Below are 19,070 nucleotides of genomic sequence, written 5' to 3' on the forward strand. Positions count from 1 at the left end.
GTCCTGTTATAATTCACAAGCAGCTGCAGATGCATTGAAGAAAAATAAAAACCAACCATAGTCTTCACAGATTTGGTGTGGTTGACTGGCAGTGATCATTACAGTGTTTTGGATCCCTTGTGCATGAATCCTTCTTACTGAATGTGCCAGGAAAATAAAGAAACTTATTGGCAAGTATGAAGAGTTTTGAAGGTAGAAGATCACCTTCACATAGAAGATGTTCTTTATTTTCCACAGTCCAATTACATTCTAACTGTAGAGGAAAATTCATTCAGTTTGAATGAGCCAAACCTCTAATGAGTTTAACAAGAAACTTTGCTGAAATGCACCTTAACAACCCTTAAAATGTAAAACTTTTACGATTTATCCAAGATAATTCAAGATCCTAAATGTTGTATTTTTCTACTGTAGAAGATGAACAAAAATCTCCAAGATTTATAGAGATTTTTTCTTTGTTAAATTCATTACTCTATACAATGGGCTACACATTCTAGATATTGCGTTTGCAGTGAACAATAATTGCGACAAAGAAAATACATTAAAACTATCTTTTCATCTCTCCTACCTCATCTAAATCCTCCCCAAACACATGCAGATTGTAAAAATAAAAAAAACATAGAATCCAACAGAAAGTTTTAAGACCTTTTTAAACTCCTAATCTTCCCACAGTAGCAACACTGAGGTGCCAGAATCATCTAAAACTCATTTTCTGGTGCGACAGCATGCTCAAACACATGGGCTGAGTAAGAACAAAATCACAGGAAGTCCAGGAGCAGATGGTGAGGCCTCCATGGAGCTCTGAATTCATGGAAACACAGCGAGATAATGTGAAGAAACTGAAATTCACAAAAGAACTGTGGGAAGTTCTCCAAGATGCTGACAAAACACTTTCAAAGTGGGGTAAAAAAGGAGGATTAGTGGAGTGTAATGGAAGGTTTGTTAAAAAAAATATTAATTTAAGGATTTCCAGGCTTTCTGGAAATGTTATGTGTTCAACCAAACTTTATTGCATTTTAAATTTGACTTGCACTGTTTCTTAATTGGCTAGGTTAATCTGCATTTGGTCTACTTTAGGCTCTTACAGTAAAAATATTTCTTGCCATAAAACCAATGGTTTTATCTCAATGTAATGATAATTTATTAAACCACTTTTTTTAGTTTACATAACTGAGAATTGATTTCTGCAAAGAGTTGTTGTAAATTCTCACCTCACCAAAAATGTCATCTGCAAGTACAAAAAAATTAAGTGTTTTGGAAATTTGACATGTCGTTTGTATATAAAATAAATAATTTTGGTCTCAATGTTGACCCCTAGGGGGCACCACAAACAAAGTCCAAGCATGATGTCTGAAAGTTACCCAATTGTTGCCTTTTGCTGAGATAACTTCTCATCCAGTGAAGAACTAAGTTGAAAGGATATTTCCTCTGTGCACTGACCAGGAGAGCTTCTGCAAACAAACATAAATGCAAATATAAGTGCTAAAGTGGAAGGAACATAATGCATAGTTTTTGTTTACGAAAACACAACATATATTTGAAAGCGTGCATTTGTCCATATTTTGTAAAACCACTACTCACTGCAGTTTAAGGCGCAGTGAAATGTGCCTTTAACTGCACATCTAGAGACTAAAGGTGGCTAAAGGTGCAGGTGGCTGCACTCAATTTTATTTCAGGTTAAGCGACGGGGAGTGAAGTTTGTTCAGGTCCCTCTTGAAAATGAGATCTAGATCTCAAGGGGGTTTACCTGATTAAATAAAGGAATAATAAGTAAATAAATAAAATAAGCGAGTAGAGGGGCATAAATACAAGTAGCTGTAGAAAACATTTAACATTTTCTTCTCACAATATGTTTGGACATAAAACCACAATAAAACACATTTAAGTTTGTGGTTGTGTGTAAAAATGTTAAATATTTTAGGTGGTGAAAACTTTGCAAGGCACTGTTGGCGTATTATATTAAAACGCACTACTCCCTGTCTGGCTGTATTTCAGAATGTCATATTTAAAAATATTCAGAAACTGACTGCACATTGGTTTAAACTCTCTCACTATGGATCAGGAAGGAATTTAATCTCTGCTCACGTTCTGCTAACATCGAAGCAAAACATAATATAATTACACCTCAATTTACATCTCTCTAAAGACGCAAATTGACTCTGTCTGCTTGAAACTGAATCAGTTAAGCAAAGACCATCCAGAGAGAGGAACCTGGAGGATGGACTGATTGATAGGCTATTAACAAATTCATGAGAACGTTGGAGCAGCCTGCAGCCACTGATAACCCCCTTTTTCTGCCAACACACTGACCATGGGGTTTATAGTGGCATGCTGTAAGCACACACACACACACGCACACACACACACACACTTAGTTATTGGTTGGAATTATGGAGAGATTGTACAGAGAGTTTGTTTTTAATGTGAAAGCACATTTTAGGTTGTTGGTGTTGCTAACATAAGAAAGCGCTCATGCAGAATTCATGAGCAGTATCATCTCAGCCTTTTTTATTGTCGTCTCACACACTCAAAACGCATTATTCAGGTCCAGGTCTTCTTCCCTGGATTCTTGCTGCACTGATGCGGCACTAATAATGTATTCTTAGAAAGTTCCCCAAGAAATTCCTGCAGTCCTGCAGTTTGCAAGACAGCTGGACGGAGCATGTCACAGTGGTGCTTCTCAAGGAGAGATGCTGCACAGGCCACTGTCCTCACAACTTTTTGTTTTCTGCTGTTATCAGTTGACAGAAGCTCAACCATCATCTCAGAAGTAAGGAGGACAAATATTTCAGAGGCCTATTGAGTGATTTATTATCCTCTCACATTCAATCGCACCTCTCCTTAGTGCCTAAAAACACAAACAGGGGCTCCGTCTGGGGGAAACGGTATGACAATTCTAAGGGACAATTTTATGTTACCCCTCAAAGACCAAAAAGCAGACATCCATATTTGCTCTGCATCTGCATGAAATGGTTCGTTCCTGCTTGGACCGCTTGACAGTGACGGTGTTCAGCAGCAATTAGTGCCTGTTTGGCAAGAACCACTGTGGCAGTTACTATGCTGCTAAGAAAAATTATAAAATCAGATTTTCAAAAAATAAATAAAAATAGAGAGAGGGAGAGAAAAAGGTAAGGATGTCAATTTGTAACCCAGTTTTTCTCCGAGAGGTGGGTAGACTGTGAGATTATCAACCATTTAGCATAGTTAGCCTAGCTACAGACTACTGTTTGCCTCCTTTTCACTAGCATTTAATGAATTAAGGAAAAAAATTACCAACATATTGATATATTTAACCTGTCCCTTGTACCTTTTACCACTTAACAACAGATGAGTCAGTCAGGAGCAGCTCTAGCCCACGACCCTCCTGACCCGTCCTCTCCTGAGTGAAATTACAGCTGTAGTATGAAACTTTTATGTAATTTTTTTTTGACATATTTGTTAAAACTGTCATTATGTTGTGACAATGTGGCATGAGAGATAATCTGTGAAAAATCTATTTCCTCTGCTTTCTCCCAGTGCTAGAAACAACCAGTCAGTGGTAGGAGGGTTTTAGTGCTGTCAATCACAATCTCATGTGGTGCTGCTCATCCTTCCTTCCCTCGCTCTGTGCTATGCTGCAGCTAGCATAGCCTGTTGTGAGTGCTCAGTCTAGTTAGCATAGCTACCAATGACGGCAGATAAACAGTTTTCCTGTAACAATAAGTTGTTTTTCCACCATTACCACATTTAGCAGTGAGTGAATGAGGATGATTGACAGCACTAAGATCCTCCTCTTGGTTCTGATTGGTTGTTTTGGCCATAATGTTGCATTACTTTAACCAGTAATAGCAGTTCAGGGAGGAGGGGGAGGACATTGATCTTTTCACAAATGGAGAAAACATATTTTTTTTATTAAAGTTATATACTGCAGCTTGAATAAAATGCAACTACATAGTCTGGATTGCTTTATGTGTATTTTGCACGTTGCTTTTGACTGTTGCTTGTGGGGAGAGACATTTCAGTAATCTAAAACTAATAGAAAAAAATTTAAGCAACCTAATTGCATACTGTATGCAGACTGTTGGATGTAAAATTCATGAGCAGTAAATATTGTGCTAGTATCAGTATTGAACCAAAGAAAGCAAGTTGCAAGCTTTTAAAATTGCGATGCTGAGGGGCCCAATCAAATTTTTTGTCAGGGGGCCCAAGATTCCTGGCGGCGCCCCTGAACACAAATAAATATTAACAGCCACAGTACAGCACAAGGGTGCGGACTTTAGTTTTCTAAGCTAACTAAATGTAAAGTTTTAGCTGCCACACTCTGGTTGAGTGGACACAATTACCTTTGGACAGTAACAGCAGGGATTTTCAAATCCAGGACTCCAGGGCCAGTGTCCTTCAACTTTTAGATGCGTCTCTGCTTCAACACACCTGAGTCAAATAATGAGGTCATTAGCAGGACTCTGGAGAACCGCTGCTGTCCCCTGATTTCAGATGAGCAGAATCGGATCCTGATAATAATATACTGAGGAAGACGCGTAACAACTTTGATTTTGTCGAAAGCACTTAATGCATTTACACTACCTGCACAGGGATTGTGATACAGAACTGAAAATCCTACACAAGAAATGCTGTGAGTTGTAAGGAAAATTACTTTGATTCTGTTGAATTGCCATACTAAAATCTTTTTAATTATTGAACCATGATTAAATGATTTGTTGGATTTTTAAAAATCTTTCAAGCACAAAAGGGTTTTAATCTTGGGAACATACAAGAGATCCTGAATTTTTATGCATCTGGTGGAGATCATGTGCCAAGGTTAGGTTATTTTCAAAGCCACACACATTTTCTGTCACTTCTATGGTATTAAAAGAATTTTATTGAAATACTTAACCAAAAATAAAAAAAAACAAACCTTATTCAGACGAGCACATTTGAAAAGCAACTGACTGCAGAAAGAAGACAGCCTGACTGATCACCAGTCATTTATGACTTTTTATGCTACATTAGTTTATAATAGTTGAACATCAAGAATTTATATTCTGTGCAATAAGTACTTGAAAACTGATTCCCCCCCATAAATCTAACAAAACAACAATAATAAATGTTATAGATCACATAATTAATGTGAGTAAGCAGCAGTATGAATTAACTTTAAAACTTTTTCAAACTTTTATCAACCTAATTAGTATGAGCAACTGTTGATTTTGCCCTTACATTTTCATCCTGTGTCCTTTTGTTTTTTATGCTGTATAGAGTAAAATAAACATATTGTATACTGTCCACTATTTTTGTTGTTTTCAAAAGGTAGAAAAAAGGCTGAGCGATGTAACGGCAGAGATAAAATAGGAAATCAATAAGGCTTGAAGAGCAGCACAGACAGGACAAAGTGATGCAACTGAACTGAAAATAAGTGCATAAGTGAGGATACAAAAATGATCTTTAGGTGAAAAATTATTTTTAACTCACTATGCTGCATGAGGACTTATCTTGCAGTATATTTCTATCCCTTGAGAACAAAAACAACTTGGTCAAAGCTTTGTTCAAGTCTGGAAGATTTTTATGCACTTTTTCTAAATATATTCTAGTTTTACTTGTGTTTGTTAGCATCATTAATCCCCTGGTGTCTCAAGATTCTGCATGTCTGTCTGAGTTTGAGCTGCTCTTGGTTCCTGGATGTCTCGGTAACCTGTGTCTTGTCTGCCACCTGTGACTAATCTCTCACCCACATCCACACACTTAATCACTTCTACTATTACAAATAGCCTCCGTTAATTACTGTCACATCCTCTGCTCAGCATCAGTCTCAATCTCAAGTTTCCTGCCCTTCTGGACTTTAGTTTTATCCTGCTGAACTTTCTGCTCCTTCATCATCTTAAGTTTGTGTAATGAAGATTTTTTTTTTAACTATTCCTGTGTTGACCAGTTATTATTCATGGTAAACATAAAGAAGGCTCAAAGGTAATTCAAAGGACCTGTAGCACAGGAAACTGATTTCTCTTTTAGGGGGGGAAAGAAACCAAAAACATTGAGTTCTGATAGTTTAAAAGCCAGGTTTGTCATGTAGGTTCCCCTAATTACCCGTGAAGAATTGGGAAATACTTTTGTCTCTTGATGTTGAACGTTGGGAGAGACATCTCTAAAATACTTACTCCTGTAATTGCAATAAAATAACATAGTATTGACTCATGGGAGTTGAGTACAAATGCACTCCCCCTCTGTTCAGATGTTTGTTAGAAAGATAGTTTTAAAACCAAGTGTCATTTTCTTTTCACTTCAGCCACAGCTACTTTGATTTGTTTTGGTTCTTAAAACAATTATCAAGAGATCGATCCGTTCTCCTAGAAATTTTTGTGACGTGAGTAGGCATGACTAAGCTTTGCTATTTGCAGCCAGGCTGTGTGAAAAACTGACAAAGGAGAGTTGAGTTGAAGCCCCACAAAGTTTTTACTTTGAACACGTATCAATCATTACATGATATCTATTGTAAATTAGGGTTAAAAGAACTTAAAGGGAAAACACCTTTAGCCAAGATTGTGCCTTTTTGTAGAATAACTTGTTTATAAGAAGCAGTGTTTATCATAGGGCATGATTTTACTATAAATATCATAGTTACCATCTTCCCCATTTGTTTACTAGAAGTTAATTAGAGCTTGGTTGAGTTGAACTCGTCACAGTTTCAGCTAGAGATGCTAAAAGATCACTGCATTAACTAAAGCTCCAAAGCAACTTCAAGTGACACCTTCAGCAGTTTCCATCCTTAGCTTGATGTAATCAGGGCTTTAGCTTCCATCAAACAGAAGGCTGAGCTGGGTCATGAGGAGCAGCAGCCTTGACATTAGAGCTCTGCAGGCTTGTCATCCCACGCTGAGTCTCTAACAGAAAGCCCAGAGCTGCGACCGAACTCCGTCAGCAGTGGTTACGTCTCCACCGCTCCTGCATCAGATTAGAGAGATGATTGAGCACTCGCATACGTGCAAAAAGCTTGTGCGTGGAATGTGGTTAAAGGTAGCAAGATGTATTACGAAGCTGCACTGCAGCATTGTAAGGCCGCGCTGTAATGGCTCAGCTTCAAGCTGCATTTGAGGATAACCAAAGCTGCCATGGTTACTGGCGTTAACAATGTCCTGAGGAGACTTCTCCTTCAAGCGCTGACATTGCTTCAGCCCGTCACTCCTGTGGTGAACAAAACTATGATTGCCATTCTGCTGGTGATACATTCAGAACTTTCTGTTCCTTATTAGTAATGCGTTACGGCGCCACAGAGCCAGTGTGTCTTTAGGGTGCCATCTGTACAGAATAATGAGCGCCGCTATATCATTACTTCTCCTCTAGTGGGATGCGCAGATGGGATTCAGGTTTTTATTCCATAGTTTTATGAAAGTTTAGAAGTGGAGGTCAGTAAAGTCAGAGAAAGAACAACCTCTTTGTGTAAAGTGTTCAACATTTGGATGAGAGATTCAGTATCCAAAGCAGAACCAGGGAGGAGCTGATTCTTTTGAGCTTATGAGTGGCCAGGCATAATCAAAAACAGTGAATGCCTAAATTGTTGCATTCTTTGAAGAAAAAAAAAATTATATTACAGCTTTTTTTCTGTTTCCATTTTGTTTTGTGGAACCTTTTAAATTTAATGACACTTCAACAACAATAGTGAAAACATTTCAGCTAACAAATGAGATGTAGTTAAAGTTACACTGTTGTAATATTTTTTTATTCATGTGAGGACAGATTTTCCTTCTCAGGTTTTTAGAAGTTCTTTGTACAACCTACATGTAACATGACATCTACATCCTCATGTTTCCTGCAATTGCTTCTCCGATTGAGACACAACACACGGCTCAGATTTTTATTTCTAAGAAATGTTATGAAACAATTATTTATTGTAATGCTATTGAAATCCAAATAACAAAATGTGAATAAAAATGTAAACAAATAAAGGAGAAAAGTTTTACAAGACTCTTATAGTTTAATCAAAAGTCTAAATGCCACAGTAATGTTGTCTGCAGGAGCTGAATGTAGCTTATTAAAGACATTTTTAACAGATTCCAGTTGTATGTCTGACACCATTAAGCTTCACTAGGTTACTTAGAGGTCTTAACTCTTGAATATTTTAAAGCATTTCTTAAAGAATAACTGAGTCTGGGAGAAGATTGCAAACATAAATACTGTCACAGTTCATGATATTCATTATAATCCATTCAGACACTAAAAAGGAAACAAAAAAATTATCTAGCTTGTTTTACTTTTTTAATTGTTTTGGTCAATTGGGCCGGACAGTTTTTGAAATGATCAGAATCTCCCATCATCTGTCCGTCTGTCTGCCCATCCATCATCTTCGACTTTTTTGAGATCATGTTATAGAGGTAATAGGTCCACCAGGGAAACTCAGATATCCCTCTGCCCAGCGACAATATCTGGTTTTATTAAGAAAATAAATGTTTGGAGAACATGATGTGTAAATAATTTATCATCACAACAGCAGAATAATAATGACTTAAAAGAGTTTGAATATTCATTTATAATGTAGGTTCTGGAAATGTCTGGGAAGGTGATAGTAAAAGATTTGTTCCAAAGAAGAATTGAAACAAACTTAACTTACTTTGAAAGCCAAAATCTATAAATAATTTTCCTTTCAACAAAAATTACCCATAAATGTTCCATAAGTATTCTCTATCATATATTATTGTCCATTTTTATGAGTTTCTTTATAAAATTTCTAATTTTCTTTGCAGACAGAATAAATATTTTTGCCGTTTCTAATGCTTTGTGTATTTCTGTGATTCCCTCTGGAGACAGTTTTCAAATAGCTAAACCTTTTCTGACATCAGCTGAATAGAAAGCATTTTCTTCCAGGTATGTATTCACCAAGGAACTGTGCACTGAGGATTTACTGTCTCCTCCTGAAAGTGGAGGATCACCCTTTTGTCTGGCTCTTCCGTTTTGTCTGCAAGGCCCTTGGGGACCGGTTGTCCAGATGTGCACTCTTCACACACAGATAGGCACATTGTCAGAAAATGGACATAAGGACGGGGAAGACAAGGTCCTCTAAATATGCATGACAGCGGCAAACAGAAACAGTCACCCGTAAAGACAGAGTGACTAACGGGCATTCACACAAGGTGATCCCTCAGCCCTCAGAGGCGGCGCTGAACAGGACAGATTCTTCTCTCTGCAGCCTGACAGCCTCCATCGGCTGGTGTGACAATGCAGGGATTAGTTGTGTTTACTGCAGGATGTCAGACGCAAACACAGAGCAGCACTGACAAAAAGACTGACAGTGGAGAAATGGTGATGAAATTCCCAAGTGATGAGAAGTCTCTGTTTTTCCCTCTCCTGCAGGTACATGGGTGACATTTGGAGGACAGATAACAGACGAGGTATGAAAAACATTCCCACGTTTTATTTCTGTTTTTGTGTATTTCTTCTTCAGGGTTTTCCACCTTCGATCTGACATAAATAAAAAATAAAAAAATTCAGCAAAAAAGCTTCCAAATCATCACCTTCCTAAAATAATGGCATAAGTATTTTTTATTTTTCTTCTTTTGGCCAAAATGTGATTTAGACAAAAATAAAATCACTTTTGGCAAAAAGTTACTCAGGCCAATATTTTAGAAAAGTGATTAAATAATCTTGAACCTAAAAAAAAAATCCCAGTGTCTCATTCAATCTGCTGGTTTTACACATCTTTATATTCACAAACTCCTTTCTGTTGCTACTTTAAGTACAACCTTGGACTTAGTAGTAATTTGACAATGAAAATAAAATCTCTTTTCATGTTTCAGTCAGACACCTGACAATTTGGGATCAAAATGACCTATTTAAATCCATCAAAATAACTTCATCAGCCTTGGAAAATAAACAGTTCAATCTGAAGAAAAGCAACCCCAAAGCATAATGCTTATACTACCTTTCTTTACTGAGGGTTTGATAATGCTTGATGGGTTTTTCTTTCATGGCTTAGCTTTTGGATGAGTAGCCTGAAAGCTCAAGTTTGTTTTCCAAGGTCTGAAAGAGTTTGGCCGCTATCAAAGAGAAGGATTCTTGTTGGAGCGCACATGAGGAGAATATAGCCGACTGCCATCACACGTAGAACACAACTACAAAGCAGACATTCACAAAATCTTCAGAAAACCTTTTATTTGTCTGAAATTAAGTCAGACTAAGCATTTCCTGTTTTATGGCTACTTGCTAAACTTGTGAACAATGACAGAAGTTCAAAAATAAACTTCTAGGAATATCGGGAAATCTGTGATGTGATCATCATTCCTTCAGATCAAGATAATTAATTTTTAAATGAGAAATGGATAAAGTTTGGTAGTTACATAACATGGAAACTTTCAAAACACCACTGTGCTTTTAGAGGCGAAGGACATATAATATGTATGTACATATGTGAACACAGGTCCCCTTCACGCTATTGCTGATTTACATTAATATTATTTGATGTCGGGTTCAGGTTCCTGGCCCTGATCATCAGACCCTTGTACACATAGTGACAGAAAAGAGAGCAGAGCTGATCCCGGAGGTCAGAGAAAGAAAATGCTTATGTAACTGAGTCATTTTTCCTACCTAAGGGCTGAGTGCTGTCTAGTTACATGATGACCCCTTGAAATGCTGCACTCTTTTTCACTCCATTATTCTGTATGTCCCTGGTGCCAACACCAATGTCACTCATATTTCTCAGTAACTTCAGGCGACTTGAACAGCAGAGAGTTATGAGGGAACAGCTTGTTAATGCACACTGAGTCCGTTTTAATACTACAGTGCACATCTGGGGGGAAAAAATCACAAAAAAGCACATCCAGATTTTTGTTTTAGTGCAGCTGACAGAAGGTCTCTGCGTTAGTAAACATTTACTCCGTTTCTATTACAAATGTGAGCAAAACGATTATATTTTTCTAATGTAACACCCCCCACCCTCCTCCACAATTGTGCAATTGTGGTGTTTTGATTAAGGGATGCAATTAAAATCATAATTAAGATATGAGATGAGATCTATTTACATGAGAGCCACGGCACTATTGGTCATCATTTATGTTGGCATCTTAATGAGGCGTTGCAGCAACAACCTTATTGTTAGGAGTGGCTACATAAGCAGCGTTTTTGGAAAACGTTAGTTGGCAATTTTGCAGAAAATTTTGAATGACACACTTAATTTTGGTCCAGGGAGATCAGTGCCTCCAAAAAAAGCATGTTGCTGCTGTATAGCTACAAACTAGTGAGATTCATATGAGAAAAAGTATTTCCATTGCAGTTTTGTAAAATACAACAGTTTTGATAGAAAAAGCACTTCATTCTAGATCAGAAATATTTTATCAAAAAGTGGGAGTTTTTACAGAACTGCTGTATGTTGACAACCTCAGTACAATTACAACCTGTAAAATTTATTAATCTCTATTATAGTAGAGTTATGGTCTTTTTCAGTGCGGCCCGACTTGACCAGAAACGTTTTCATGTCACCAGTCTCTCTTTTTTAAGAATTACTTCACTGGGGTTCCAAGTGTTGGGATGAAAAACTGTCACTAATCTGCCGTTATAAATTTCTGTCAAACATTCAGCTTTGGCAGGAAGTTAATAAAAAGTTTTCATTGCATTGAAGAAGTGGCCTCTGTCTACCGTCAAATGTAAAACCCCAGAAAAACTAGAAGTCGTTGATTACTTATTAGGAGTTATTAGAAACTCTGATCAACCTGAACCAATGAAATCTAAATTAAAAAAAGGAACTGAAGTGATTGTTTGTGGAAGACTTGATGAATCCAAAGAAGAACTGCATGGCGTTCTGTCGGGTTATGTAGTCCCGCATTGCATAGTTAAATATTATTAATGCCATGTCCCATAAATTAGGGTATATAAACCTCTTATGTTTGGGTTCTGTAAATAAATAAATAGCTTGCAGTTGATATTTAAAAAGTGCTTCATCTAAAAATCATTACTCATTGGTTTTAAAGTTATTTTTTATGTATTTAAGTATAGTTCTATTTCTGGTTTCCAGACAGAAAGTTCAAGAGTGTGTGGGTAAGCAAGTATACATTGCTTACTCATTCAAAAAGGTCAAAATCAGATCTATAAATCGCATAGTGATTTTTAGAAAGCCTTGGTGTTGCAGCTCTGATTCTAATGCAGCCTGGAGTTTGGAGGTGAGGAAGCAGCACCGTCATAAAGTCCTCTCTCGCCGCTGTGTGGGTGGGATGTGGGAAGATGTGGCGGCCTTGGATCTGGGGTTGTGAGAGAGAAGAAAATGTTGGTTTTTATTGTTCTCCCTCTGTCTGTTAAGCTTTTGTTTTCTACAAACCTTTGCAGACCAGGAAAAAGCAAGAAGCCTGAGGTGTTGCCAACATAATATTTCTGAAACTTTAATGACTCACTTATTTACCAATGAGAGTGGAAAACATGGCTTTTCAATTTATGCATTTAGTTAAGAGCATCAATTTGTACAAAAAGGTAAATATAATACGTTATAGTAAAAAAAAACCCTGGCGTACATATATTTACGCCAGGGTAAATATATGTACATATATTTTTACTATTTTTGACAGTGTTTGACCTTTTAGTCACATAAAGGACAAGTTGCCCTTTGGAGAATGATTCTGGTCATTGTCTCAGCCTTTGTTTCTTATTAAGTCTTTACAACTCTCACTGCCACATTTATCAAGTTGACAAGTTTAATACCTTTTTGTTTCTTGTGCACTTCTCTTTTTTTTGTTTGCTTCATTCAACTTCCATCATCTCACTTTTAAATTACCTTCTAACACTGGACCTTTGTGAAAAGAAGAGCTAGGTGTTCCTTCCTTATAGTAATGATCACTGTCTGGTACCCAGAGTACTGTGTGCCTCTCACTTAGTAGTATGAAGAACGGAAATTCATTTTCTCCATCCACTCATACTACTTCACTTAACTAGTCCCTCTTTTTATACAATGCATTACTTTTCTTTTTATTCTACTCTGCCTGTCCTAAGGGCTGTCCAAGACTCAGAGACTCTTACTGAGTCACTTAAAAGTGAGAACGTTGTTTTCCATGTCCCTGTATATGAATGGACTTTGAAAGCAATGGTCATACTTAATGTACTAAAAAAAAAAAAGGTTAAATTATGTATCCTTAAGCTTGTCATAGATTTCTATAATGTTGTCGCGTTGTAACCTTTACTAGCTATCGTCTGTGATCATTTTGCAGTTGCATGTTAACTGATTCAAACCACCACTGCAAGTTAAGTTTTCAAGCAAAATGTGCAAGCTAGCTGCTGTTAGCCAAAATCAAATCAAACAGGATTAATTAAAACAGCTCAACAAAACTAATTGAAATGGAGTTTCTCCTAATTCAACACTAAATTACACAACCTCTTAATGTCAAGCACCTTTAGCACCTAGTAGATCCTTCATTGCTATTGTGATCTCTAGTAAAATGCGATTGATAGTCAGACATGACCTTCTGGTAAAGTTCCTAAATCTGTAGATTTGAAGTGATGTTGACAAAAACACAGTTGACCAAAATGAATCCATAGGAAAGCGAGAGACTAAAAAATTCCTACAGGAAACAACTATATAAATTTATTGTTTCTAAAACTTGTTGAAGCAATTGGTTCTTAGTTTTCTTCTATTACCCTGTTAATAGCGTCGACACCTCTTTATTTTCCATGACCGATATTTTTTCCCCCACACTTTTGGTAACTCTATTAAATTTAAGTTGCAGCAACTTCACAAGTTGGGCAACAAGCAGCAAAACCTTATTAAGAGCATGTTGCATTTCTGTTTGAGGAATCATTATTTAATGAAGACGTTCATGCATATTCAGCTGCTGTTGGGAGGGTGAAGCTCTCTTACTAAATTCTGTATATATGCTGAGGATCGCTATAAAAATAAGTTACATAAATGAGTTATTTTAAATAGTATTCATGCCCTGCAGAAGCCTCCCAGCTTAAATGCACCACTAATGTTTAGATAACATCTACTGTGTCATGCTTTTATTAGTTGTCCTAGTTTTCAAGGTTTTATCAATGTTTAATTCACTCTTTGGAAGAATTGTTTTATTAAGAAACATCTAGATGATTAGATAAAAGATTAACAGGTGGAAAAATATTAAAACTGATTAATAAACTGACCTCATATTCTCATTTCTCCCCTCTGCCGTGATCTGACATCTTGTCAGGTTGCAGAGCAGCTAATGACCATCGCCTATGAGAGCGGAGTCAACTTGTTTGACACAGCCGAGGTTTACGCAGGCGGCAGGTGGGTGTTGTGTGAACCTCAGAGTTTGAATGAAGCTGAGCAAACGCCAGTTCTATATTTTACTTACTGATGTGTGACTGTGGATAAGAGGTTATCTTTTATTTTAATTTGAAATTAGCTGTAGACGCACACATAAGAGAGTTTCTGATTTCTGGGGGAAAAAATGCATGTTGTACATAATACACTTCAGGAAGTGGCTTTCTGTTCCTTGTGAAATATTTATTTACAATCATTTTACCTTTGATAGCTTAAGTAAGGATACTGTTTAGCTTTAAAGCATTTAGAATAATATTACTTATGGTCAAAAATGAAAAAATACCATATTTTGAGATAATATACTCATCCAATATGCTTACACTAAAGCGTACACAGTTCAGGCAAGCTGGAACAAACGTCACAGTATGTCTCTAATAGCATCTTTTAAACATTTTTTCATACGGTCACATTCCAGACACAAACGTTAATGTACCTTGGAAGTTTTATTATAATACAGAGCAGCACAAAGTACTACAGGACATTTATACATGGATGGAAAAATGCCAAGAAAAAAACAATTATTAACACAAGAAGTCACGTTTACAGTATGAAGCCCTGCAGAGGACCCAGTAAAATACAGTGTTGGCAGCTTCATGCTATTCTTTCTTCATTGGGAACAGGAAGGCAGGTCAAAGTTGATGTAGCAAAATATGAAGCTGCAAAATACCTGAAACTGGGGCAGAAGTTCACCTTCCAGGAGGGCAACGACTCTGTACACACAGCCAGAGCTACAGTGTGGTGGTTTTGTTCAAAGCACATTCACTGTTTGAATGACCCAATTAGAGTCCAGGACTAAATCCAATTCAGAATCTGTTAAAATATTTGAATGGAAATGTTTCACTTTACAATTATGTACTGGTCTTTCACATTCATTTCCAAATAAATACAAGTAACTGAAGCGAAAATGTTAATGGGGAATGAATTATTTTGCAGCGCATTGAACATGGAGTAACACGGGGTTTCCATATCATTAAGGACACACTGTAAAAATTGCTGCCCTGTCCGGTTTAACAGCAGGAAATTGCATTGTTGATGTTTTGCTAAAACCAGTTCTGACTTTAAAGTGCAGCTTAATAGCCCCGCCTCATTTGTGTTGCCTTGCAGGGCCGAAATCAGTCTAGGAAACATCATCAAGAAGAAATGCTGGAGGTAATGAAGACATTAATGTATCAGATTGAGTTAACAGTTCAGTGTGTAAAGAGACACGTATGTAGAAAGACAACATGCGTGAGGTTTTATGTGTAAAGCATGAATGTTCAGAGTATAACAAACATGATCCTTGCTATGTTTTTGTGTTGTAATTTAAAGTTAGATCTTAAATCTGCCATATATTCACACATACACATTATATCAGAACTGCAACATAAAATATTCAATGTATGAGCGTCCGCCTGCAGGCATTTTCATATGGGATCACCTCCTCAGTTACAATAATTACATTTTATTCAATGTGATGTTGTGGATGTTATAGAATTGTTCTATAACATCTATAATTATGCAAAAGCAAGTAATTATGGATGTATAAGCTGAGTTACATTTTCCACATTGTTTCAACGTTTCCATTATTGGTTATTGCGTTCTGAAAACAAGTGTGTCTCTGTGTAACATAGTGCTGGACACAGACGCTGCAGTAAATGTGGGAACATTTAGCTGCTGCCACTTTGCCACTTTGTTCTGATTTGACTCCGTCATTATGCCGCTCACAGTGGTGTCATGTACTGGGCTGACTACATTACACCAGTGGGCGTTTTGATGTGTCTACAGTTAAGACACACTGAACCTGACATTTCAGACTGAGTGTCCTCATGAATGTGGGGAGAGGAGATTTAGTGGTGCAGGAAAAAAACGGTGGCTGAGTAAGGCTGTTATCAGTTTGTATTATGTTAATAACACAACACAGAGCTACATTACGTGCAGCCATATATTGATTTGTCCCATGATACTGAAGTCTGTATCTTTCACAATTTTTATCAATACAAGAAATACTACATGATAAAAATGATTCAGCATGCATACTAAAGAAACACTTAACATATATGGAAGAGTGGTGAATAAATCTAAAGCAACTGACTGAAACGCCAGCATAGTCCAAAACATCCAACAAGACATTGTTCATGAACTGGACAAACTTTCTGACCCAAAATGTTTAACAGATAGAAAATTTAAACTGGTTTTCACTGTTTTCTAACAAGGGAAGACAAACAAAACACTAAATATTCACTCAGATCCTTTTCTATGCTGCATACAGTTAAACTCAAGATAATTTTTATTTAAATTTATTTTTAACACCCCAATTTCTTTATTTTTTCCAGAGCTGTAGTTCCAGTGCTGAAGCACATCATGTATTAATTTAAACAGTCAACTTCACCCGTAAAACAGATTATCTATGCTTCTGTACAGACCCTGATGTCTTGTTTTAAACAGCAAATAATCCCACATTGATGAATGGTCAGCAGGATGTGGTCATGATGTTGGACAAGGGAACCTCTCAATCACTTAACACAATGTGGAGAAACTGCAGCAGAGTCCATTTTGTCTAAGTAGAAAACACAGTGAACCACTCTAGCGCAGTTTGTGTCCCCAGGTCATGTTGCTCCTGTTTTCTGTTTCTTTCCCTCCATCATTTTAGGCGGTCAAGCTTGGTGATCACAACTAAGCTTTACTGGGGAGGAAAGTAAGTAAAACAATTCGCTTTTCATCAGGTAAATGTCTGATTGATTCTGAAATTGAGGATGTTCTCAAAGAGCCAGTGTTTAATTTGTCCTAAAAGTCAAAATGTTAATATGTTAGTGCCTTAAAATGAAACATTGAACAGATTACCTCACTAATTACCCAGCAAGTTCCAAACTCTTTGATATTGGTTACTATCTAAAAAGTATGATGAGCAAAGCTTATACTATTACATGCTGAGAGGATGTTATTTTCTAATGCTGCTTTCTTGCTTATGCAAATTTATCAGAATTGAAATGTGATAAGTGATTAAATTATTATAGCTGTAATATTCAATAGGATTATTTTTTGCAGCAGTTAGGATAGCTGTTCCATTAATCTGTTATGATGCAATACAGTGCTATATTTTTATTTCATAATTAAATTTTAAATACTCTAAGACTGGTATAGTCTTTGCGACCCGAGAATCTCATGCCAGCTGATTATCAGCTGCATCATGTTTTAACATGATGCAGCTGTTAAAACTGTACTACATTAGGAAAGCAACACACATAATTGTTTAACTATTTCTTTTTTTTTTTGTATGTTTGAATCAGACCTGTTGTATTTAAAAGGGGGGGATTACACCCTATTGTTTTCATCAATGTGTAATATTTGTGAGTTTCTGAGACGAGTTTAGTTTTTTTGTGCAATCTGCAGAAAAAAACTGCAGATTGCAGTTTCTCAAATTGTTTCTCTGTTAACAATTTGAAACCAAGTAAAAGAGATAAAAAAGAAACCTGTTTTCTAACACTCAGACAGATTAAGTCCAACACTCAGAGGATATCAGACTGTTTGGATAGATAGACCTGCTTTCTGGGTCTGGTGATAAGTAGAAAACTATTCTCAGGATGTTTACATTCCTGCAGGGAAGATTCAAACCTCCATCTATTCCTGCCGAGCTGGAAATATGATGTTAATTCACATTTATCCATTTACATAAAACATCCCAAAATGTTAATTTTAGTTGCTATATGTCTGAGTGACTCACATGATTGAAAGATGAATTTCAGGAAAAGAATGAGCATTTTCTTTTTTAAACAAAAATTGTTTTGCTGTAACCCTCAGTGCACTGAAGGTTTCTTGATTTGAGCTTTTTTAGACTATTAAAGCTGATGACTGATTCAGCTTTTTGTCTTGGTTTGTTTTCTCAGAGCTGAGACAGAAAGAGGATTGTCAAGGAAGCACATTATTGAAGGTGAAACTTTATTTTTTGGTTACCTTGAGTTTATTATAAGCTCAAAAACAAAAATCTCTTCTAAACATACTTTGAAACCTTCCATTTAGCTTTATTTTTTTCATTTATCTCTCAGGTCTGAAAGGTTCCTTACAAAGGATGCAGATGGAGTACGTAGACGTAGTTTTTGCCAACCGCCCAGACAGCAATACTCCTATGGAGGGTGAGTCATCTTATCCATATTCATCTGTCCAACTCAGGGAAATCATGAAAAGTCTGTTTCACAATGAAACACTGTGGAACCTCAGCTGTTCTGCTGCAAAGCATGATTGGCTTCTCATCCTATTAAAAGTTTAGCTCTTACAAATTGTAATCTTCTTGATACAAACTGATACGCAGATGCAAGGAAGGAGCCACAACATAATGACAAAGAGCTGTTCTTAAGTTGTCCTTTTTCTTTACCAAAACAATTTAATAAAGCAATTAAAGTCCTGAACCTGCAGCCTGTTTCAGAATGGAAGACTTATCTGGAAAAAATAGATTAAAGTCTTGTCTTTATGTAGAGTTAATATGTTTTTTTAGCTTCAACCTCCAAATTAAAAGCTTAGAAGGAGTTTTTGTATTTTTTGTAATTCTGGCATTTTTTTCTGGGAATACAAATTTGACCATTAGAGAGGTGCTTATAGACCATACATACTGTAACCCAGTGGTTCCCAAAGTGTCGGATGCGCCCCCTGTGGGGGGCGCAGGGCCATTGCAGGGGGACGCGGGAAGCTGTACGGATGAAAAAAAAAAAAAAACAGTTACACAAAAGTGTTTCACTGCAAATATGGTTTGTAGTTTGTTTTGTTCCAACCTGAAGTGTGAAATAAACTTCAGTGGAGTTTGAAAACAAAATATGTGTATAGGTTTATGTCTGGTTGAACGATGTGTGTGCCCAGTTGATTT

At 36.7% G+C, this 19,070-nt stretch overlaps 1 protein-coding gene across 3 annotated transcripts in view; it reads left to right on the forward strand.

The window, feature by feature from the left end:
• kcnab1a (potassium voltage-gated channel subfamily A regulatory beta subunit 1a) overlaps nt 1-19,070 on the forward strand; it is a 98,831-nt gene that overhangs the window by 66,998 nt on the left and 12,763 nt on the right. For all 3 annotated transcript variants that reach the window (XM_027998952.1, XM_027998951.1, XM_027998953.1), the window contains exons 3-8: nt 9,316-9,353; nt 14,121-14,200; nt 15,341-15,385; nt 16,866-16,910; nt 18,100-18,143; nt 18,259-18,345. In XM_027998952.1, coding sequence (XP_027854753.1) covers nt 9,316-9,353; nt 14,121-14,200; nt 15,341-15,385; nt 16,866-16,910; nt 18,100-18,143; nt 18,259-18,345 — 339 coding nt within the window. The remainder of the gene's footprint in view (nt 1-9,315; nt 9,354-14,120; nt 14,201-15,340; nt 15,386-16,865; nt 16,911-18,099; nt 18,144-18,258; nt 18,346-19,070) is intronic.

This window comes from Xiphophorus couchianus, chromosome 18 (genome assembly GCF_001444195.1).
Source record: "Xiphophorus couchianus chromosome 18, X_couchianus-1.0, whole genome shotgun sequence".
In the NCBI taxonomy this organism is placed as follows: domain Eukaryota; kingdom Metazoa; phylum Chordata; class Actinopteri; order Cyprinodontiformes; family Poeciliidae; genus Xiphophorus; species Xiphophorus couchianus.